The 25,387-nt window shown below is 28.2% G+C and overlaps 2 protein-coding genes across 3 annotated transcripts in view; both read left to right on the plus strand.

The window, feature by feature from the left end:
- Nucleotides 1-3,489, plus strand: part of LOC129908920 (sorting nexin-27) — a 32,183-nt gene extending 28,694 nt beyond the window's left edge. For both annotated transcript variants that reach the window (XM_055985754.1, XM_055985755.1), the window contains exons 5-7: nucleotides 26-215; nucleotides 2,759-2,937; nucleotides 3,003-3,489. In XM_055985754.1, the coding sequence (XP_055841729.1) occupies nucleotides 26-215; nucleotides 2,759-2,937; nucleotides 3,003-3,071 (438 nt within the window). In that variant the 3' untranslated portion in view covers nucleotides 3,072-3,489. The remainder of the gene's footprint in view (nucleotides 1-25; nucleotides 216-2,758; nucleotides 2,938-3,002) is intronic.
- Nucleotides 3,490-16,247: 12,758 nt separating this feature from the next.
- Nucleotides 16,248-25,387, plus strand: part of LOC129911660 (myogenesis-regulating glycosidase) — a 50,436-nt gene continuing 41,296 nt past the window's right edge. The window contains exon 1 of the mRNA XM_055989524.1: nucleotides 16,248-17,011. The gene's annotated coding sequence lies outside the window, so the exon portion shown is untranslated. The remainder of the gene's footprint in view (nucleotides 17,012-25,387) is intronic.

Genomic DNA, 25,387 nt, shown 5'->3' on the forward strand with positions numbered 1-25,387 from the left:
ATTTTATAACGATTTTTTATTTCAGTCTGTTGATGAAGTAAATCGTGGCAATATTAGAGCTGAGGGAAGGCTATACGAGCTTAAAGCTCTACAAGATGCTAAAAAAGCATCTGAATATTTGGCATTAGCTCGAACATTACCTGGTTATGGTGATGTTGTATTTCCCCATTGTTCCTGTGATAGTCGCAAAGAAGGACATGTTGTTCCAGCTGTTGGTGAGTATAGATTTTTTAAATTGAACTTGAGTTATCTATACATTTTTTAAAATAGAATTATGGGGTTCTGCCTACCAAATATTATTGAAATGTCTTCAATAAAAACACGTCAGTAAAATTTTTCTTTAAAAAGGACACAAATCAATTTTCTTACACAATTTTCTTGATTCTTTAAATTTCACTGCTTGAGACATTGGCGATTTTGAAGAATTACTTTCTGCCTGTGGTGATTTAGACCAAGTGCACTGCCATCCGCTATCGCTTGGTCTTTGAAGCGAAGGTTCGTTCGCGCTTGGAATGTGATCCAAATAGCTTTTTGGCTTGTGTATTTTGGTCTCTCTTTTTACATTTTTCATCAACACTTAGTATAATGATTCTACCGTAAAACATTGGTAGAATTGGGCTTACGTAAAACAGACACTTAACCCTTCGAGAAATGAGTTTTGAATTAAATTTTTGTTGTGCATACCAAGGCAGGAATAGTTTTCTAAGTTAAATTATTAAATTCGTCATTATTTCGTGATCTAACTTAATTCTTCGTTAAATCTTCACAAAGTTATTCTTGGAGTTGATATTTACTCTGAGGAAGGGGAGTTAGTTCTTTACATGTTTTCATATTTATTTCTCCACCAGCAAATTTAAAGATGAGATCCTTATCTACACCGTTTATTTCAGAACTCAACTCTAGATTCGAAAAAGTACGTTGCGCAGTTTTGCCATCATTTGTTGTGCCATAATGTTTACGAGATATCCCATTTTTTGCTTAAAGTTCTCTTTATTATTTTTTTTTCTTTCAACAAACAGTAGCTTATGTTCTGGTCTACAAACTTGCCAAACAAATTAAGGCTAAGCCATGGTTGGTTAATCTCCATAAACCTTGGCAATGCTGCCATTTTTGCTTCAAACTGACAAAAAAAATTCTTCCAATTTCCCATTTTCTTCTTCATTGAGCTCTTCCAATGCAATTAACTGCCTAATTTTGTTGGAAATGCTTGAAATTTAGATAAACGCAGTTGAACCTTAAAATGTCAATTTTCTTAAAATGGCGCATATTTGCGCAAGATTTTTTTCAGTGATTCGGCTTATAGAACCATTGCTTATGATAAAACAAAATACACCCAAGAACCATATTTGACCATTTTTAAAAAAACTTCTCTTAAAATCTGAAAATATTTTTTTTTCTCATATCGCACTAATAGATTTAAAATCCCAATTAAAAAAACACACGAAAAAAAATCTTCTTTTAAAAAAGTGGTTGTTTATAATCGTTTTACGGACGATAATTTTAAGTGATAACGTCATAAGAAAACAGGTTGTGTGCTTTAAAAAAAAAATATCTAAAAATTATTTATTTGTCAAAAAAATTATAAGATTAAGAATTACTATAGTAAAGTAATTAAGCTAAAGATTATGACCATACATATTTATATCATAATTTACAAGAAAAAGCTTAACAAAAAAAAAATACCTTTGTTTTTCTTTTCTCATTATATCAATTTTTTATATGTATGAAAAGCTTACAAAAAAATTACACCATTAAAAAGTTTAATATTTCTTCTAAAGAATAAAACCACATCTAGTAAATTTTTACAAGCGTAAAAGGTATAAAAATAATTTATTGAAAACAATCATTTTTCAAGAAAAAGTGAAAAAATCAAACTTTTTTTTCTTCTACCATTTTTTTTATTTAAAAACCTATACCTATAAAAACTTATATCATCTGAAAGCCTGTTGTTTCAGCTCAAAATATTCATATCAACCATGTCTACACGACATCTACAAAAAGAGCAAGCATTTTTTGAACCCAATAAATTTTTTTAACGCATAAGCAATGAGTTGCACGCAGTTATTTGATTTGAATGAGTAGTCAAAAAACGCTCCACTCTACTGAGCGTATTCTAGTATTTCCGAAGGTTGCTTGTCAAAAGCATATCAGTTCTTATTTAGCTGTTAGTTTTGAAGGTTATAAAATTTCTTAAGTCGTCTTATGTAGAATTTCACGCTCCTATATCTAATGATATCGTTAACATAGACTTCGCATGTTCGAAAACGAGAGGAAATCGAGATTTAGTGCGATTTCTGGTTGTAGCTGGTTTGCTATGTAAATATTTAAGATAAACGGTCCTAATTTCGATCCTTGGCATTGATAGTCCTCTTTACTGATTGGCTGTTTCATATTTGTAAAAGTAATGATCTAGAATGGAAAAAGCAGTAATTAATTTTTATTAGTCAAATTGGAAATCTCACCTGGAATAGTTTGAGAACAAGTCCTTTTATTCATACTTTATTTTTTTTTTGGAGTGGTAAATTCAAAGTTGTCTGTGCGCTTGCTGACGAGATTGTTGTCGTTATCAGTGATTGTTTGAGAGCGTTGAAGTGTTGACTCCGTCTAAGAACTAAAGATCCGAAGGCGGATTTGGTGTAAAGAGGCTTTCAAAATAGCCGGAAAAGGCATTCTTTTTATCTAGCTAGTTGTGATGCTTGGCATTATTTTTTTTTTCTCAAAAATTTTTCATAATTTTATATTAATTTTATTATTTCAGGTATGAAAAGTTTCCGTTTGCATGCATGTCGTGAAGATGGTGCGTTAGAAGCCCAAATGGTCGAGTTAACGTGGGATACAATAACTAGATGGGAAAGTGACGAAGAGTCTATGTCCTTTTGTTTTCAATATAATCGTCCCGACAAACCTCCGCGATGGGTTAAAGTTTACACACCATATGTAAGTTTATTAAAATAATTTACACATATTGTTTACAATATAAATTTTGTATAACTTTTTTTTAGCACGCATTTCTATCGGATTGTTTCGATCGAATAATGGAAGAAAAAAAATGGGAAGACAGCGGTGACTAACAAAATTACATTCATCACAAAAATTGAAAACATAAAAACACATAAGTAAAATTTAAAATTTACTCACCCCGACCTTCTCTCTATCGCTCTCGATCTATCTCTAACTCTCTGTCTCTCTCTCCTAGCTTATAAGTTCATTCACACTATGTTCACAGAAAAACATAAAATATTTAGTTTTTTTTTCTTGCATTCATTCACTCATATAAGAAAAAAAAGTAGAACAAAAACTATATTATGATAAAGTAAATTTATTCAGTTGTACATTATTATTTTGTATAAACAATAATACAAACTCTACGAGATAAGTAAAAAAGTAAGAAACAGTTTTGACCAAAAAAAAATTAAAAGTTTACCGAACAAATTTAATAAATATCTTTTTTGTTTATTAAACACAAAGCATTGTCCTGTTATTTTTTAATTAAATAAAAAATAATATATTGTTTTAAACAATATCTTCTATACAAAAAGAAAAAAATCAAAGCCAATATTTATATTAAACAAAAAAATTAATTAAAAATAAAGGGGTTGTTTGCAATGCACTAATAGAAAAGTATAAAAACAAAAGAGTATGCATACATAGTTAATTAGACTACTTTTAATATCTTTAAGAAATTGTTGAAAAAATGCCTTTATCTTTTCTCTTCAAAGGAAATAAAAATTACACATTTTCCCAATATTCATTCTTAATTTTCTCTGCCACAAGAGGAGAATCTTTGAATTTGTCAATTTATAACAAAAAAAAAAATAAATAAGAAAAGATTTATCCAATTTTTCCAAAAATAACTTTATTAAAAATGTTACACAAATCCTTTAAACAAAAAAACTTGAAAAAAATGACAAATTTTTATGAAAATCTAAGAAAACAACATGTTATTAAAAAAAAATTAAATAGAATTAACACAATTTATGTAGAATAATAAATTTATTCTAAAATTGATATATGTAAGCAATCGAAATGATGAAAGTAAGCGCGTGTATAATGTGAATCAAAAAAACAAAACAAAAAAAGTTTGTACTTGTACCTATTGTATTTTTCACGAAAACCTTTTTTGTGTGTGTTTTGAGTTGTGTTCTTTAAATGTTTAGATTCTTTTTTTCCTTATTTTTTTAAATCTTTAATTAATTTTCTTCGAAACATTTCCAATTGTTAAATTATTGTTTGTTATTGACAGAGAGTGGACCTAGTTTATTTTCGTTAGTCGAAAAGGTTTAAAAAGGTTGAAAAGTTTAGATTAAAAATAATATAATTACGATTCAATTTTTATAGAACAATAATGTTGTAAGTTGGCTTTGACAACGAACATGGAAAAATGTGTATATTAGTTAGTTTCCCTATATATATAATATAAAAGGCAATTGAAATTTAATTGATATTTCTTGACCGTTTTATCCCAAACTATAGTCTAAGATGTTGCATGATACCACAGCTTCTTCGTGCCTGCTAATAGGGAAACATTTCAGGAGGGGTAAGGAGTTAGAAGCACCAGGTGTGTCTTTCTTACTTCATAACGATTCTTAATCCGCCGCTAGAGTATAGAAAGTTACGTTAAGTTTGTTTAGACATGCACTTTTTGTTCATATCCCAAAGTTCATCAACTAAATTCTTCAAATTTAATTTCGAACACAAAAACCCCTAATTTCAACAAGCTTGAAATATCAGAAAGCTCTAAGAATGTTGAATCCGCTTGGCTTGTGGTGTTTCCTTCAATGTAGTAGTTTTGCAAATAAATGTCATTTAAAAAAAGTGAAGTTTTCAGTGCAGTTTCAGCCCAAATATACGTAACCTGCAACCAAACATTATCTCCTACTTATGGAGCCAGTCTTAAAAGTACTTCCTTTTTTTCCTTTTCAACGAACGAGAAGTCGATTGCTCAGAAAATTTTTTTGTAAGCAATCTCTTTTTATGAGTGTTGATAAATGATTTATTTATTAAGCCAGTGGATGTTGGAATAATTTTTCAAAGAATTAAACTTTTTAATAGCAATAGAAAAGATTGTAGCCCTTGCCTACCACCATTTACAAATAATTTTTTTTTGTTACAAAAAAAAATGAGAAAAATAAGAACAGGGGGTCGATTCTATAAAAAACGATCATTCATTTTTGAAAAACGAAAGAAAATTTGCGAAAAATACAAAACAAATTCCTTCGTTTTAAAAGTTATATAAAGCAAACCGTTCGCACACACGAAAACATTAGTTTATTTACGTCGTACGGAATCTCAACCCAGGTTCGTGAAAAAATCTTCTAAAAAGTTCGATCTGTTAGAAGAAATTAAAATAAACAAAGAATAATAAAAACTGTTAGCACAGAATGGGGCGTATTCATAGACACTGTTTCATTTGCTTTTAAGAAAATTTCCAGTTTATACCATTTGAATTGCATTGGAAAAACCCCAGTTTAAGTTATGTATATCTTCCACGAAAATAATAGTTTCAGCCACTATCTAAAATGTACCAACAACAACTAAATGATGTGCTCTTATTGACATATCTTCGTTCAGCACAACTTTCTTTTTTCACTTTTTTTAATAGAGTTCCTTATTAGAACGTATTGTTGTGCTATATTTAACGTCATTGTTGATTATAGACTACCATTATTTAATCGGAAGCGATTTTAATGACAACTTCACCGATTAAACTAAGTCGAGGAGCAATTTAAACTAATTTTAAAGTATTCTGATCTCTTACACTCTATTATATGATTTTAACAAAAAGTTCCCTAACAAAATATAGGGACTCTTTCATTCGACAGACCACGGCTATACTCCGATCGTTTAGGTGGTATAATATTGATTTTGTCATTATCTTAATTTTTTCGTGTTAATGTCTATTATGAACTCGAAAACAAAATTTTTTTTCATTATTATAAATTTATTCCTTATACTTTTTCACTTGTCATTTTAATATTCTTTACTTGACGACTATCATGTAAAATTGTGTCCACTTCTCTCATTGTATTATGTTGGTGATAACTTTTTTTGTAACTTTTATTATTTAGGAATCAATTTTTTAATTTTTTTTAAACAATTTTCCTAATGTGTGGCCATACATTTAAAACAAAAAAAAATTATTTTACAAAAAACTTTATTTTGAAAATAAAATTTTTTTTTATTTATTTCTATTCAAAATTGCATCTCATCCAAATATTATTATAAATAAATATAAATTAAAACAAAAAATAAATAAATAGAAAAAAAAACTTAAATAACAATTTATATTTATGAGTAGAATCACTTAAAAGAAAAACCTAAAATTAAAATTTAAACATTCCACTTAAAAGAAATATTTTTTAAAGAAAAAAAAAAAAAAACAATTTAAAAATAAAAAATAGTAGAAAACTGCACCGATTTTAAGATTATTAAAAATTAAAGTTATTTTACAACTTTAATTAATACAACACAGAATGTTTATATATACATAAATACGAGTATATATTCTATATTAAAATAAAAAATAAATGCAATAATTAAATAAAATAATTAAAAAAAAAACCATTACAACAATCGTGGGTGTACAATTTCATTATTAGAATTAATTATATAAAAATGAAGAACAACAAAACAACAACAAAAATAGGTAATGTATAGAAAAAAATCATTTTTAAATCCAAAAAACTTTTGTATTTCATTTAAATCGTCCATTAAATTTCTTTATTTTGTATAATTTTATTATTTTTATTTAAATATATATTTTTTAAAAAGAATTTTGGCTTTATTTTATTTGATAAATTTTCTAAGAAAAAAACATTGCCGAAAAACAATATATACATTATGTTATGAACAAAATATGTAATATGATTTAAGCAAGTTATAAATATATATTATTATCTATACATAAATATTATTATTATTAACTTAATAATTGTGATTAGTTAAAAAAAAAAATGATAAAAATAAATACATAATAATTGAATAAATCTCATACAAATTCGCAACATTAAAGTATTTTTGTTTTTTTTTTTATTGGTTTCGATTCTAGTTTTTGAAAATGTTTATTTCAGTCTTAAACCCAGTCTAAGGCCTAGTCGCTCAGTACGTGACCGTTTCTTTGATGTTTATATATTTCAGCTCACTCCAGAGTCCAGAGTATCTGACAAGCCAAGCAGTAATGAACGCAAATCCTGTTTATAATCTGCAAAGTAACGAAGACCTGATGATTCAGCGAATGAGGACATCAAGAGCGCAACGATCCATTTTCTATAGTGGTTACCAAGCATTCAATGCACTACCGAATGAAATAAAAGCATCAATCAACATTAATGAATTCAAAAGACTTATATTGTCCTATATTCGAGAATGTGTTGTATAAAATTCTTTTATCACTTAATTATTTTAAACTGTATTGTGTATTAACGTATGTGCTATTGTTATCTTGAAATGTAGTAATTATTAATATGTTAACAATGTCTAATTACTTAAATGAAATGGCATAATCAGAGCCAAATAAAGTATTACATTACATTACATTACATTACATTACATTACATTACATCACTCAACACGGCGGAATGCTTTTTATTACTGTTGTTAGTAAGACTTGTCGAATACTCCTTTGTATTTTGGAGATGGAACCTGGCATTTTTTAAATTCATAAAAACTGCTTTATTGGCTCGAGTTTTTGAGAAATACTAATAAGAATTTTATTCGAAAAGTCCTGATTTTTATCATTAACCTGTGAACACAGCTGTTCCGTAATTGCGATGGACTGTCACGCACAATGATTTGAGAAACCCATCATCCCGCTCCATTTTTTAATTTTACATTTTAATTTTTACATTTTGAATTGATAACAGTAGTTAAATAAATTTAAAAAAATTATGCCTCATTTTATAAAATAAGGGTAAATTTTGTAAGGAACTGTAAAAAGCTCTATTTTGATACATTTAGTAAATTGATCTGAAATGTAAAAAATACATTTTCTAACTCGCAAAGTTAATTTCCTTTTAGTAAAATAAGTTGAGTTTGAATTCGCTCTTGAATTTGAATTTTAGAAACAAAAGCATGGTTTTCAGTTTGAATACTAATATTTCAGTCTAAAAAAAGTCGCAGAAGAATTAAACAAAAAAATATTTAAAGCTTCATAAATCTTCTTAAACATAAAATCCATTTTATCAGAAAAAAACTTAAATAAAAAAAATTAAAAATGTTGGCCTTGAGATAATTCGTATGATTGTCCAAAAACGCCATATGAAAACAAAAATATTTAGTACTTATATCGTTACAAGAAAAATAGCTTCCATATGTGAAACCGAAGAAGTTATGAATACCAGAGTTATGCGCGACAGAGTTATGCGCGTCAAAGTTACGAAAAACCGAAGTAATGAAAAACCAAAGCTATGAACACCAAAGCTAAAAAACGTATGGTTTTTGGGTTGGTAACAATTGAGTAGAAAGATATACGGGAGGAATGTACCAAAAAGCTAAAGGTTGAGCCAAAAACAAATTGAAAGAAATTGTATGGGACGGGAGTGTCTATTCCCCTCCGTTTAGCCGAGAGGGGCAAGAAAATAGTAAACAAAAGGATTATGGGCGGAGGAAGCAAAATACTGTTGCAAAGTAGGGATTTTTTGAAATTTCACAGGAACTGCATTTAATCGAAACCCGTAAGGATTTGGAATGAACAAGTTAGCAAATTTTGTGAGCCCTTAAGTTGGTATATCAGCATTATTTCGTTTGATCCATTACTTTTGGGACAACCTGTATAATGTTCTTTTTTTTTTTTTTGAAAAAGAGACATCTCATTCGCTTAAATTCTTTAAAGGAAATAAAAATAAATATTATTATTAACACGAAGATTCTAATTTTTAATCATAAATTTATTTTTCGTGTTGCAATTTATAGATACCTACTCATGATGGTATAGCAAACAAATGTATGTTAAAAAGATCTAATTTTGAAATAACTTTTAGCTCAATTGAAATAAAGTTAACTTCGACACCACCATTCTAATTTTATTTATTAGTTTTACGTATAACTTAAATAAATAAATAAAAAAATATTTCCCAAAATAAATTTTGTATTTACAAAATGTATTATTCATATTTTGGTAGTAAATATGTATACTTTTTTAACCAAATAGAAATATTTGCTTACCGGCATTATTCGTATTTTTTGTTTGAAATTTACAAAGCTTTTAAGGTACATGCTAAATAGCATGACGGTGGTAATATAATTTTCATCAAATTCGCTGTCAAGTTGAAACGAAACAAATTCCAACAATCTACATATTTGGCATTGTATAAATGATTTAAGATGTTAACTTAAATAATTATCATAAATATACTAGATCAGTAGCTGAAGGGAGTTGCTTTTATTTATTGGAATTGATGGAAGAATTGACAGTATCTATACATTTTTCACATAATTAAGAAAATAGAAAAAAAAATGTAATTTTTCTATAAGATTTTGAGCTTAAAAATAGGTTATATTTTTTAAAGTAAAGAATCCAAATAAATTATATGCATTACTAATGCAAAAAAAATTCATGACATAATTATTTTATCGTTTTAAGATTTGCAAGCCAAAAATAACAACATTGTTTACACTACAAACACCTGTGTTGCCTAGACTAATAGGTCTATAGGAGGTTTCGAAATTAAAATTCAAAGCATGGTTGCAATTACAATACTTGCATTTTTAACAGCCGGTTTGTTATGTTAGCGCACCTTTCTTGGAAATTAAATAATATAGAATACGGTTTTTCTTTCCATATTCTTTAATAATGATTTAAGTACGTTTCTAGTTATAACTTATAAAGCTGATAACATTTATTTTATAGTATGATGCAATATTAAAAAAAAAACTATGTCTTGGAATATAATTAATGGAAATAATTGTTTATGCTTACATTTTCGAAGAATCATTTAAAATAAATAAAATAGCTTTTGAGCTCACGGAAATGAGAAAAAAAGAAGGTTAATGCTTTTACAAATACATATTTTCTAACTTAGTTAACTGAGTAACTTTCCCGTGATATTGACGTATCAATATTTAAACTCAGTTTTAACGTCTGTCTATGTAAAAGCATGACGAAGTGACAAAAATCGAATTTATTTTGAAAACTCAAAACTATATCGACATTGCCTCATATCACCGAAAATGCATTTAAAATAAGTCAGTTTCAGTCAACAAGAAGAAGATTTTTTTTATTAATTTTGGGATTTCATAGACTCATGGCAGGGTGCATTCCGCAAATGAAGCGTCTGGGACCACAATATTTGTAATCATGATATTTTGTACGATATTATGGTTCAAAAACTGGGGTCGAATTACAGCACACGATTACGATCATACGTTAACGTTTTGATTATTTCTGTCTCTATTTATTTAGTAGAAAAAGATAGGGACACATAGCAACGATACGATAACGAATGTATGTATGTATTGAATTAAAAATCAATTTTCGAAATTTTAATGGGATACCCTTTCATTTTGTTCTTTCTGCCTTAAATATAAATTGGGTAAGATTCGGTCCAATTTAAACACGTTCTAGGGGTCGCTACCACAATTCAAAGTTTTGAAAAATACACCAAAATTTTTTTTTTTCTCAGAAAATTTTAAAATTTGTAACCAGAATTAAGTTCTTTATATTAAATCTCTAACTGTTTTGAAAGAAAATTTGATAAAAATACAGCGGAATAAAAATGAAGTTTAATTTTGAATATTTTTGAATTTGACATTTTTTTTTGTGTTATTCTGTAGAATAGCTTACTGAGTGATCTTTCTTTATTGAAAAATTCAATGATTTTATCTGATTGTTTATGAGCCTTATATCTTTATTCGACAGACAGTTAACTGACTGTTTATTAGAAGATTAAAAAATCGGGTCTTAAGCGTACTTTGTACTGTAACAAAAAAAATTTTGTTGAAATTGATCTTTTTTTTACTTAAATCTTTAGTGAATGGTAGCGACCCCTAAATTTTAATATGAGAATCGGAAAAAAATACCATATACTATGCTTATATGGTAGAACATAATGCAGGGGGTGTCCCACTAAAAAATCGAAAAAAAGATTTTTTCGACCATATAAGAAGCACCCTATAGGTACAACCCATTTTTGGCTACACCTCCACTGAAAATAAAATGCACGACTGGGGTCGCACGTACTTGCTCTTGCAGTTCAAAGCACTTTTATGTTAGTCTACTTGTAGATTTTAAAAGCTGGCTCTAAATTAAAAAAAAAAATTGATATTGAGGAAGAGCCGACATTTAGGGCATGAAAAAAAAATTTTTTTTGTTATTTGACTTTTTTGAGAAAAAATAAAAATGCAGTTTTATTGCCACTGCTTTAAATATTACGTATACAAAGTTTAATCAAAATCGTTAGAGCCGTTTTCGAGAAATTCGCAATATCGTATTTTTTTGTATGGGAGGTATACGTTCTAAACGAGATATAAAAAAACAAAAAAAAACCAACTTTCAGAATTCTATAAAAATCATCTGTACCAAATTTGAAGAAAATCCGTCCACCCGTTTAGGCCGTGGAAATGTGTACAGATGGACGCACAACCGCACAGACGCACAGACGTACAGACGCACGGACGGAATTGCGAGACCCACTTTTTTTAAATTCTCCATCATCGTAATGTTGGTTTTGATTAAAACCTAAAATTTTTTTTTCGACACGAAACCAATACTTGCCCTATAGAGCAAGTAAAAAAAAATGCTGTCGGCTCTTGGTCTAAAATTCAAAAACCACAATTTTGTTTATTGCCTGAAACTGAAATGTGCTACAAATGAAATTAACAAATTATATCACTGATAATTGAACCGAAAGATCTCTTTGTTGTTTATCCACATATTTTTTTTTAAATTTTAGAGTTGTCAAAGCTCTTTTACTATTTAAATGGCAGCCGAAAATTAGGTGCGGAACTTTTGGGGAAAATAGTGCAAACATTTTATAGTAGGTATACCAAATATTTCAAATTTGCTTTGAGAAAACAGTATTACAATTTTGTTGGTCACTTCCCATTAATTTAAACTTATTATATACATAATGGGCCTTACTAATAATCAAAGGAGATGGCACATTTTTGGGCCCAGTGTGTTCACTAACGAAATGGGTATCAAATGAAAGGTGACGGTAAGCACATTACGTGGGTAAAATATTTTTTTTAAATTCGTTAGTGGGGTTTTGGAGATATTTGAGTTTGAAGTTTCGGATTTTAAAATCAAGATTTCAGCTATTTTTTTGAACAATTAATCGTAGAATGTGTAGAAAAGACTTTTTATATTGGAAATTAGTTAATCTTTCTTTTTCTAGTACATCATTTTTATATAGGAGTTATACTTTCAGAGTAACAGAACCGCAAAGTATCTCATTCTCAGTAATTCCGCACTTAACTCTAAGGGTTGTTTAAAATATTTAAAATATCAAAAAACACACAATTTTCGGTAGTGTAACTCTGAAATAATAACTCCTAGAGAAAAATGATGTACTAGAAAAAGAAAGATTAACTAATTTCCAATCTAAAAAGTCCTTTCTAGTTTTCTGTCCGACCAGTCGTTCTCGAGATATTGAGACATATGCGTTTTTCAAAATGGCGGTCGCCCCACAAGACCAAACAATACGCAATCTGAGATTTGTACTTGGGATAAACCCCTCTTCAATACTGCATTCAAACTTAGCTGACGTCATAGCTTTTTCCAGATTTTTCCCCATTGACTGAACTATAGTTTCTATTCTTATTATTTAATAGGCATATTTCAGCGCGTTTTTGTGTATTTTGCTTATTATAAGGTTTTTGTATGTTTTAAAGAACTATTTTATATATAGAATTAAAGGTAACACATTAAGCTATCGAAAAATTGCAAAAAAAAGTGGATGTCACCACTGAATATTTTGATATTTCGATGTGCCAAATGCCTCGCTTAAAAAAATCACCTTTTGAGAAGTAAATACCTAATATGTATTATTTTTTTGAATAAAGAAAAAAACTTTTGATACAGATTTATAGGCAAGAGAAATACCTTTCATTTGATACCAATATTATTTCTTTACACCCATTTTTACGCATTCTACGATTAATTGTTCGAAAAATTAGCTGAAATCTTGATTGTGAAATCCGAAACTTCAAACTCAAATATCTCCAAAACCCCACTAACGAATTTGAAAATATTTTACCCACGTAATGTGCTTACCGTTACCTTTCATTTGATACCAATTTCGTTAGTGAACACACTGGGCCCAAGCTCCATAGAAAAATGTGCCATCTCCTTTAAAGCTCGCTTTAATTTTTTCCTTAATTCTAAATATTTCACAGTACCAAAAACCAATTAAATAGTCAGGTTAAAGGCTAACTCTTGGTTAAATTTTATAGTTGAGTTTCCGAACTATAAATTTTAATCGAGCATTAGCTTTTAACTTGACTATTAAATTGGTTTTTGGTATTGTGAAAAATGTAGAATTAAGGTACAAATTAAAGTCAGCTTTAAATTTGATTATTGGTAGGGCCCAATGTATTGGTTTTTTAGGACAAGTATTAGGAATCTTAAAAAAGTCGAATTTGAGATAACATGACCGCAGTTCTGTCCGTCACTTCGTCTGTATTTTCTCAACTACATCTTAAACTTCTGAAGTGATTTTCTACAAGTGAAAAGTTTTGGGAAATGGAGGGAAAATGTAATATTTTAATGATTTAAGATACTTGTTTAAAATTAAGAAACTATGCTTGTAATAGAATCGTGTTTTTTTTAATAATCTTAATTGACTCAACTAATTCCAACCAATATTTGTAAGCAAAAGCAATTGAGTGATTTGTAAGCAAAAGCGTTTGAGTGTGCACTACAGGACTACAGCAAACCTTTAAAAAAGTTACATTTTTGGATCAGAATAAAATTATTTATTTTTGAAAATCAATATATATAGTCTATGAATTTTCTTATGTGTGGATTAATTCTAATGAACTACCTACATAAGGTTTTTTTTGAGATATTTGAACACAACAAATTATTTTTCAAAAAAAGTCTTACAATTTGAAAAAAAAAAATATTTTTTTCAAAAAAAAAAAAATTTGAAAGAGAAAAATTAAATGACTTATAGGTACATGGCATAACATCTGTTTGGATGACAAAACCTTTCAAAAAGATGTTACAAATTAATTCGAAAAATGCTATACCTACATGAAGGTAGCTTACGCACTACTTTCTGCTGGTAACTCGATTTACATTTTTGGACTATTAGTTTAAAGAGTGCGATCGTATAAAAATTTTCTGTTTTATTTTATAATCTTAATTTATTTTTAATAAACATTTCCATACATAAAATATTACAAACAAATGTTTTAGAAATTAAATGAGAAGGCAACATTTGTTCATAAATTTGGTATTATACAATATTACCAGTGATTTATTGTAACATTTTTATAAAACATGAGTATAGTAGTATAAATAGGTAACTCCCAAGCCACATTGGCACCAAACTTGGCATCAGCACGGCACCGCACATCCCAATTGGGATGCATGCCAAGTTTCCCCTAATTGGGAATAAGTGTCACTGGTTGGATTTCTAGAAACATTAGTATTTTCATTGGGACATGGGTTTTGGTATTGGATTTTCAGTGGAAAATTGGTTGTGAGATACACTTTTCTAGTTGGATATATCGTTGGGTTGTAATTGGTACCGGTTGTATTTCTAGTTCAAAAATTAAATTCTTGTTGGAGTATCGTTCTGTAGCTCCTAGTCTATCCAATTCAAAATCTATGTCACTCCTAGGCCACCCAATACAAAATTGATGCGTGTACCAATGATTGTGTAAGTTCTGTACCAAACTTGGTACCAGCACGGCACCCAATATATATTTAGTTGGATAATTCTGGCACAACACTCCCACCTGCAATATAAAATTGATGTGTGCATTCGCTAAATATATTCTTATTAGGAGAAAATACCAAATGCCAGAAAATACCCATCTAAATATGTATTGGGTGCATGCCGTGCTGGCACCAAGTTTAGTGCAGAACTTACTCAACCATTGGTGCACGTATCAATGCTGTATTGGGTGGCCTAGGAGTGACATAGATTTTGAATTGGATGGAGTAGGAGTTTAAAAACCAATTAAGAGATTTTCCAACAAGAATTTAATTTTTGAACTAGCAATATAACCGGTACCAAGCACAACCCAACGATATCCAAATAGAAAAATGTATCCCACAACCAATTTTCCACTGAAAATCCAATACATACCACAACCAAAGTTCCAATAAAAATCCAACCAGTGAAAATTATAGCCAATTAGAGTCAAACGGGAAACTTGGCATGCATCCCAATTGGGACATGCTGTGCCGTGCCGATGCCAAGTTTGGTGCCAAAGTGGCTTGGGAGTTACCTATTTATACTACTATGGCCTATAATGAGTCTCAAGTCAGACTTTAATCTTGAAATTTATTTGTTTAATTCTTTGTTAGTTTATTGCATGGATGCTGGATGGTATCACATTTTAGTACAAAATTTAAAAAAAAAAGTATTTAAAAATTATTGGAGTCGATTTTTAAAAAAATTGTTTTTTTTTTTTATATATGGAAATTTTTAACAAAAACTTTGGCAAAATTTGAATTCGAATTAGTTTGTCGTCAAAAATGCAATCTCCTACCTGAAAAGTGAAATCTGATTTGACACAGTTATAACATTAAATTCATAAATAATATAATCGCATCTATATGCCCTTCAATCAACAACAGAAGTGCTGTTCACAAAACAAAACTTTAGAATAAATAAAAATAAAATAAATAAAAAAAAATAAACTAAACAAATACTTGACATCAAATTTCTATCATCCTTATCAGTTTTTGAAATATGAAACAAAGAAAGACGCTTCTGAAAAAAAGAAAAAAAAATCATACACATGTACTTGCTTGTTTCAGCAAAAAATTATGTTCAATGGTTTCTTAATAAACTTGTAGACAAAACCCATTAATATTCAAGTAGGTCTACTTTTAAATTCTCATAAAAAAAATGATAAATAATTTTATTTTGTATATAGATCTTGTCGAATATCAAACAACTGTCAATCAAGAAGGTAACAGCTGTGTTAAACAATGAATCAAAAAAAATACAATAACAAAAACCCAAATATTTCTTATCATTTTTAGGGAATTCTTAAGAAATGTTTTATACATATTTGACTTTGTTCGAATATGTGATTGGAAAGTATCTTTCAGTTGATAATTGTTGTCATTTGAAGAATATACGTACTATATTTGTGTATTTTTATTTTGTTGATATCGATCGATTGTAATGATCCCGAGTTTCTAACTATTTGCTTGGTCGGTTCGTCTAGCTTTGCCGGTTTTTGTATTATATTCGTCTGATAAATATACAATTCTAATAGACCGCAACGACTACAACACAACAAAGCTACGACGACGTCGGTCGGTCGTTTAGCAATGGTGCGTTGCAAGGGGGTAACTATTATCATCATTCGATCGTCAGTTTTATCGAATTTATGATAATTATCATTCCGTCATTCGCACTCTTTACAGACACTACAAGTAACTCTGCTGCTGGCCTCCTACACCTTTTATTACGATTGTCAGCAGCTTGATCATCCGTCCATTTCGAACTGATTTGATATTCACATCGCGCGAAACTTCGCGATCTCATTCCGTTTTGAATCGTTCGCCTTGTAGCACACATATTTTTATGAATTTTGATTAAAACTTTTATTTTTTGCAAAAAAAAAAAAGTTGATAAGTTTTTTTTTCTACTGTTTCTGTTAAGTTCAAAAGAACCGTCGCGGTCTTCATAGTCTAAAGGGTTTTTACCAGAAAAGAGTATCAACAAAAAATCCACGCATTTTAATTTTTGTTTGGTTGACGTAAAATTTTGACGGTTTTTTGTATTGGTTTTTTGGTTTTTATAGTTTAAGAAAGTTTTGGGTCTTTGGGCTTAAGTGAGTTGAGGAGCATCTTCATTTTTTCTGTCTGAATTTTACTAAGTTCCAAGTGAGTTTGTCATTAAATTACTTCAATATTATTTGTGGAAAAAAAATTAGACAGTTTTTTTTATATTATTATTCTGCTCAATGGGGCATTGTTTGACAAATTGTTTTCTTTTTACATTTTTGTCTATTTATGTGAAAAAAAATTAATAATTTATTGCTAATGGTCTCAAAATCACGTGCATAATAAAATTAGTATAATCATTACTGTTTTTTTTTTTTTTTTTTTATTTTTGATAAACACAAAATTTTGATGGTAATTCAAACCTCGTGATGAGAGGATCATCATCTTAATTTACATATTGTGCGGTCAATCTATTGGTTTATAATAAATCATTTAGAACGATTTTTTTTGTTTTCTTTTGTGATTTGAAATGAAACATAATACAAGTCAAAGTGTTTTGGATCAAATGTCTTGAAATGTTTTGTGAAAATAAACCAAAATAATAATTAATTCGATATTGTTATTCGGTTCACTGGGGCGTATGTGGAATATTTTTGTTTTTGTTTTTTTTTCGTTAACATAGTTTATGTTTGAATTTCCATATTATTTTCATTTTTAATTTGGAGCTAATATTTGTTGTCACTTCATTGTGCTAAGAAGAGAAATAAACTTTTATAGTTTCAGGTTTGTTTGATTACTTAATTGGTTTTTTTGTTTATGTTGATAAAAAAAAAAAAATATTTGATACATAAATGTAATAATTTTAAGCAATGTGTGATAATTGAAACAGATGTTTAAGACTTTTAATAAAAAAATCTCACGTTCAAGGTGTATTTTATTTTATGGTATTTTGTGTTAAATTATTCGTTTTTTTTTTTAATTTAATTTTTATTTTTAAAAATTCAGGGCTTGGTTTGATAAATTTTATGAGAATCATAAAAAATTTTAAAATAAGTTTACAGCTAACTTTTATTTAAGAGGAAATTCAATTTATTTATATTCGTAAGTTGGCGCGTCATTACTAACGTTTTATACTCATTTATATAATTTATACAAAAATAAAATGTGATTAATTTAAGATACCGATGTAAGGTTATTGTGGGTCAAGTCAGGTAGAAATTTATTTAATTGACAGTTTATTGCGGTTAACTATATCATTTTATTATGTAAGAGCAGGGTGTTTGATCAGGATGTGATAGGTAATGAATGCAATTAATAAATGTAATTTTTATACAAATTTTGAATCATTAAATTCCTACATTTTACTTATAAAATTTGAGTTTTCCAAAACTGGAATGATAAATTTTTACTCTTTGTTTTTAATGCATGTTATTATCTAATTTCGTTAAGTACTTACGAGTGTTTGTAACTTTTAATGACACTTTTATTATAAAGAACAAAAAATTAATAATCTTGGAGATTTTGAGATGCGACGTAAATTGGAGAACATATAATTTTATGGGGACATGGTTTTTAATATGGAATTAAAAAAAAAACTTTAGGATTCATTTCCATTCTTTCATTTTTCGACATTTTCACTATAATGCGTCATTAAACTTGTTTTTTGTGCCTCTATTCACTGCGTCAACTCCAATCCTTCATCTGTTGCCTAGCAGCCTAATATATGAATGTCTGTAGTAGGAGTTTCAATGAGTTTGCTTGAGTTTCCAAAACCTAAAAGCCGTTATTCTCTTAATTAAAGTTTTGTAGATTCGTGATTTTGGCTTTGTGCCCACGATTTCATTCCAATTTTTAAACCCAAAATGCGTTCCCGAAAAGCTTTCATATTTTATAAACTAAAATTAAAAAGAATGAGTCTTTTCCTATTGAAATGTCTTAAAGTATATAAATTATAACTTCATCGATTGTACTTATAACTGGCGCTATAAATGATCTTTCCAAAATTTCATTGAATTGATATTATGTATCTTTGCATAATTATTTTTCTGAGTAAATAAATTAAATCAATGTTCTAATTGAGTTTTAATTTGACAAACATGTGAGCACATAGTGCAAATCAATTAAGAGTCATTCTTTTTCTTGTTTATAGTATGATAAGAACCCACTACCTCAAATTATAAAAATGATTTTGTTTATCACTGTGAGAAAAAGAAGACAGTAACGGTCACAAACGTAATTGCCGGAAACGCCCTTGTACTATGATCTATGAATGATTGATATATTATTCGTATTCCTATACGAAAACGACAGAGTTATGTTTTCTGTCTGTTTGTTATTTTTAGTAACAATCTATTAGTCTAGGTAAAATAGATATTTAAAAAATTGTTACTCTCATGAAACTTGGAATTAAAGGTTTTCTCTCGGAAAAAGAATGTAGGATCTCGGAACGTATTCGAAGGTTTACACTTTTATGCATTCAATCTCAAGGACAGATGAAGATATCAACCTCTGATAAATTTGAATTTGCAAATAATAAACTTATACGGAAATAATAAGGAAATTGAACTGATAAATTCATATCATAGAGCAAATTTAACTGACAGTTTTTGAAGTTATACTTCATTAACGCCACTTATCTAATTTAACCTTACTTTTTGCAAAAAAAAACACTTTAAAAAATGGGTTAAAATTTCAAGATTTTTATTTTTATAAGTAAACAAAAAGTGGTAAAGTGGCTATAAAAGTTTTTTAGAGGCAAGTAAATTATTGAAAAGCAAACAATTATTTAACAATTTTGCTCTAGAAAGCAAATTGGAGAATTCACTATGCTTTAGGACTTCTGGGATTTAGTGTTCTTAATCCAAAAAGGCAGCCAGCTTTTAACTCTACAAAAATAAGCAGAGGATAAGCAGCAATCTTAATATATAAAACATTGAGTTATTATGTTTTAAGAAAAAATCCATTGAAGCATTGATATTTAAACATGCTTTGATTCTAGCTAGCCTATTAAATAATAATAAAAAAAAAAAGAAACAAAAACACAATTATTGTTCATTTTTTCCATACTTATCTGTAAGAATGAATAGCATAGCATAGTAAATTATTGTATAAATAATAAACAAACTTTATTTTCTTTAATGATAACCTTTCAACTCAATAAGTATAAGTATAATAAATATAAGTTTGGTATTAACAAACAAAATTATAGACTTGAAATTGTATTGTACGAGTATTAAATTCAAAAATTGAATTTAACTACGAAAAATATTATTGGCCCAGTCTTCAGTTGCGAAGCTCAAAAAAACGTATACGAAAAAACACAAACAAAAAAATCAAAAAATGTATGTCATTGTCATTTGTAACATTTTTTTAATTCATTTCTTTATAGTCGAGTCAAATTAGACATAAAATTTGTAAAATCTCGGAATCCAGGGAAAGTCGATGCATCTGAAAAACGAGTATAGGGCTGCATTACTAAAAGGTCAAATAAGAAAGTTAAAAAAAAAAATTTCACCGCTCTCGATTACAACAATTTGTATGGACCGTTTACTGTCAGTCCGTATGCAAGCGTTCAATCGGAATTGCTGTCTCATTTTAGATTTTGCTCAAACTTTGTAGGGATGTTCTCTAGGACTGTAAGAAAGCAAATCCGTGATGATTTAATTTTAAGTTGCGTGGTTTCCCCGCTACCCGCATTCGAACTTTTTCAGAAGGTCATTTTTATCTTATTATAGCTTTGCCTCTACTAAAGATATCTTTTTGTTTGAAACGGAATTTTAAGGCTTAAGAATAGTAATTTTTGAAAATATATTAAAAAATTACGTAATAATTAACCCTGAATTAAAAATAATTTTTTAAAAACTTGTAATTTTGCTGATTTTTCATGGTTTTTGACTGGCTCCAGAACCTTGGATATTATATGTAGGAAGCTTATACTTACCAAATAATAAATATAGATATTTTTCAACAAAATACATCTTAAATGAGTTCGATGGCTGTACTCCTTATGCAAAAATTTAAGTTCAAAGTATTGAGTATTTTAAAAAAGCTAATTTTTATACTGTCATTTTATACGATTTGACTAAACGAAGAAATGTGAAACTTACAGTGTGTTAAGCTAAGAGTACGAACTAAATATACTATTAATTTCATGCTTCTATCTTATGTCAAACATAGTGCAATCATAGCCTTAAGTAGGGGTTTTTTTTGGCTTTTTAGCATTTTTGCGAATTTTCAAACAAGCGGTACACTAAGAAGATATGAAAATAACACAATTTTATTTAGAGGACTTTAAGTTAAAAGTTTCAACTTAACACACTGTTAGTTTCATGTTTCTATCTTTAGTCAAATTGTAAAAAATCATAGTATAAAAAAATATTTTTTCAAGAAACTCAAAACTTTGAACTTAAAATTTTTGCATAAGGAGTACAGCCATCGAGTTCATTTTAGATTTATTTTGTTGAAAAATATCTATATTTAATATTTGGTAAGTATAAGCTTCCTACATATAATACCCAAGGTCCCGGAGCCAGTCAAAAACCATGAGAAATCAGCAAAATTACCAGTTTTTCAAAAATTATTTTTAATTCAGGGATAATTATTACGTAATTTTTTAATATATATTCAAAAATTACTACTCTTAAGCTTTAAAATGGCGTTTCAAACAAAAAGATATCTTTAGTAGACGCAAAGTTATAATAACATAAAAATGACCTTCTGAAAAAGTTCGAATGCGGGTAGCGGGGAAACCACGCAACTTAAAATTAAATCATCATGGATTTGCTTCCTTACAGTCCTAGAGAACATCCCTACAAAGTTTGATCAAAATCTAAAATGAGACAGCAATTCCGATTGACGCTTGCATACGGAATGACAGTAAACGGTCCATAAAAACTGTTGTAATCGAGAGCGGTGAAATTTTTTTTTTTAACTTTCTTATTTGACCCTTTTATAATGCAGCCCTATACTCGTTTTTCAGATGCATCGACTTTCCCTGGATTCCGAGGTATAAAGCTAATTTGACTCCACTATTAATTTTTTGAAGCACTGTCACTGTCTAAATGAAGAAGATATCATTCGATACGAACGAAAAAGATATCAAAGTATCTTGATAATACATAATTTATTAATTTATCATAAATTAATTAGGTTTTATCTTTATTTCCTGTTGATTTTTATAACAAATTTGTCTAAATAATTAACATTATGTAAAAATGTTTAATTTTAATAGATACCTTATTATCTTCAAGAAAATAAATTTGTCATAAAGATTCTATCACACCCTTCTTAAGAAGGTCTGAGTTTAAAAATATTTTAACGTCTTTTATGTTTTCATGATTTTTTTTTTATTCTATACAATGAAAAACCCTTTATGACAAATTTATTAAAGGTTTGTAAAACAAGATTATGAAAAATTCCCTCAATAAATTCTTGATGTAATAAATTCCATTTTGAATATTTATAAATTCTGCGTCAGCAATGTGTCACAGTTTAATTAATATGTCTTCATTAACAAATCTTTTAAACCTGACTCGACTGATATGATCGATGTTAACTCAATATGCTATTTGTTGTTTTTTTTTTTTTTTTTCAATTTATTACTTTAAACTCATTAAGGAAAAACTATAATTACATGCACATTAGACATTAGAACTTATCTTAAAGACAATTTTATTGCATTTTTTTTTCTAAATAAAATATGATCTGAGAATTAGCATATAATTTTCCAGTTTAACGCCTCAACCATATTTTGTTGTTGTTGATTTTTGTTTCCTTATGCGATTTTATTATTACTTTTTTTGAAAAATATGTGCAGGGTGATTTTAAAAGAAAATTTCAAAACAACTAGAAGATGTATGTATCTTATTCTCATGTAGTTTAAGTTTACTTAGAAAAAACATTTTTTTTTCTTTTATAGATTTTTACAAAAACTATTACTTTAGTAAATTCTAATTAGTTTTTTTATATGTAAATAAATCTTCTTTAAATAACACTGCTTAATTTTGACAATGCGCAACTTTTCTTTCTAGAAAATGTAATAGGTACATTAGCGGGCAGAATGTAAAACACCCTTTATTATTTATAATTGCAATCGAAAAATGATTTTCTAAAGCAGTTTGGTTTTTCTTTTATATGCACCTGAATGAGTAATTACCTTTTGTCCAATGATCTTGTTGGTTTTGTTTTAGAAAATCAAATAATAATTGTTGTTTTATGTAAACAAAAAAAGAAAATCGTTTATGTTGGTATTGTGGAAGAAACTAATAGTTCAGGAATTTATGCTGATTTAAAATAAATTATTCGTATACAATAATGTTATCCTAAAAAATTTTTATGGGTGAGGTATTCCAAAATCGTCCAAAATCTAGCCAAATTCATATGGACCTGATTTTTCGTGCTAACATTTAGCCTACCAACAATAATTGAAAAACTCGCATTTAATATTCCTCTGAAACTATATGCTACAAAATAAAGCTGCTTTGAATTTATTTTAAATGGAAAAAGTTTTTGTTGTTAATTAATGTATTTTAAAAGTAACCAATATTCAACAGACCAATAGTTTGCAAAAGTCCAATTTTATAAAAAAATTTTTTAAAAAAGTAAGTCCAAGTAGGTAAGAGAAATTGTAACACAGTATAGTGAATAATTTGTATTTTGTTTTCAAGAAACTAATAAACAAAATCCCCTGATGAAGCAGGAAAAAGCCTGGAGAAACGTTGGGAAAATTATGAATTAGTTTTTATTAATTTCATTGATTTTCGGATAGACCATTTAGCACGAGTACCTATTTAATTTTTATCATTTGATATCGTAATGATCATTAACCTTAAATAAATTAAATCTCGCGGATTTACGAATTCACTAGTAGGACCTTCATACCATTAAGATTGCATACTCACTTTGTAATTTTTGTTCCATACTGCTAGCGCAAGTAAACATATCAATTCAAAAAATTTAAACGGTCACTACGGCGTATGTGTAATATTTTTAATAGATGTAAACCGTTTTTCGATTACTGATTTTCTTATAAATCACTAAACGGATTTCAACCAAAATTTGTATGCAAAAGCGTTAAAGAAAACTTATATTATAACTGTACAAACATTTTGAAAAAAAAAACAAATTTTTGGATTAAAAAAAAAAAAACATTTCAAAATATTATTTTCGAAAACCGGTTGAATATTGTTTTCGAAATTTTGTTTTTAAGTTTTGTTTAATATTTATTTAAAGATGGCTTACCAACTTTTTTTGTTAGACAATTTTTATTTAAAAAAAAAAAATTATTTTTTTTTTAAATAGTTTTTACTATTTTTAAAAAATTTCTAAAATTTTTTTTATCCAAATGTCGTACTTCGTTTTGTGGACAAAACCATTCGAAACAGTGTTTAACTAATTATAAAAACAGATTTTAATTTGTGTACATTAATTATGTTATGAGCTTAGGTATGACGTTCCTTAAACAAATTCAGTTTTTAATTTGTCCCTAATTTTTTTCATAAAAAGCTTTAACATTAGAGCTCGTAAAAGTCTTTGGAAAGTAAATATTTTTTCTGTGTCATGCAAATTTTAAACATTTAGTTACATATACAATTATGAAAATATTAAAAAGTCAAATGCTAGGAAAAAAAATTCCGAATTCTCGCGGATTTTTCAAAAAACACTTGTTTGCATTGTTTTGTATGTTAAATATTTACATAATTTAAAAAGAAAATGTGTTTTTTTTTTAGACTGTGTTAAAATAAAAATAGCAATTTGAAAAAAAAAAAAAAAAATCATAACACTAGATGCTGTTTGTTATTAAAATATAAATGAAGGTGAGAAAGTATTTTTTTTTTAATTTAAACAATTTTTGCATACAAAATGTAGGAATAAGTGGAGAAAGATTTATGAGTGCGAACATTTATTTTTATTTTTTAAAACTGAACCGAATACAAAACAAAGAACGGTTGGCTGGATTAAATTGAAACTCCTTTAAAATTCCTTTAAAATAGAGTTACCGCGTAGAAGTTTCCATTTTAAAAGTGGCAAAGCTCAGGGGCGTACACTCCCTTGGGGCAAGCGGGGCGACGCCCCGGGGCCCCCGACCGACCTCAGGGCCCCCACTGGAGACAATGCAGAGAAGGAAACTGTTAGCATAAATTGAGTTACGAAGTAAATTGAAATGTATTTGAATCACTTCGGATACAAGGGAGACAAATTATGTCGTTCAGTGTAATGTATAATGCATTGGTAGCCACACAATATACATATGTATATTGATCTGATAAAAAATTATAATTTTATCTAAGGGCCCCAAAAAATATTACTTGAAAAATCTTTGCAAACATTAAGGGCCCCAAAAAAGCAAAAAACAACTTCAAGTCAGGGCCCTGCAGGGGCCCCAAATGCTTTTACTTCAGGACTTAAAAAAAAATTAAAAAAATTTTTTTTAATTAAATTACATTTGTTGATGGATTACTAAATATGACTTTATAAGGCCCCAAAAAATATGACTTCGGGGATCCAAAAATATTATATGAAAAATAATTTTTCAGG

The sequence above is a fragment of the Episyrphus balteatus genome, chromosome 2 (assembly GCF_945859705.1).
Source record: "Episyrphus balteatus chromosome 2, idEpiBalt1.1, whole genome shotgun sequence".
Taxonomy (NCBI): Eukaryota; Metazoa; Arthropoda; class Insecta; order Diptera; family Syrphidae; genus Episyrphus; species Episyrphus balteatus.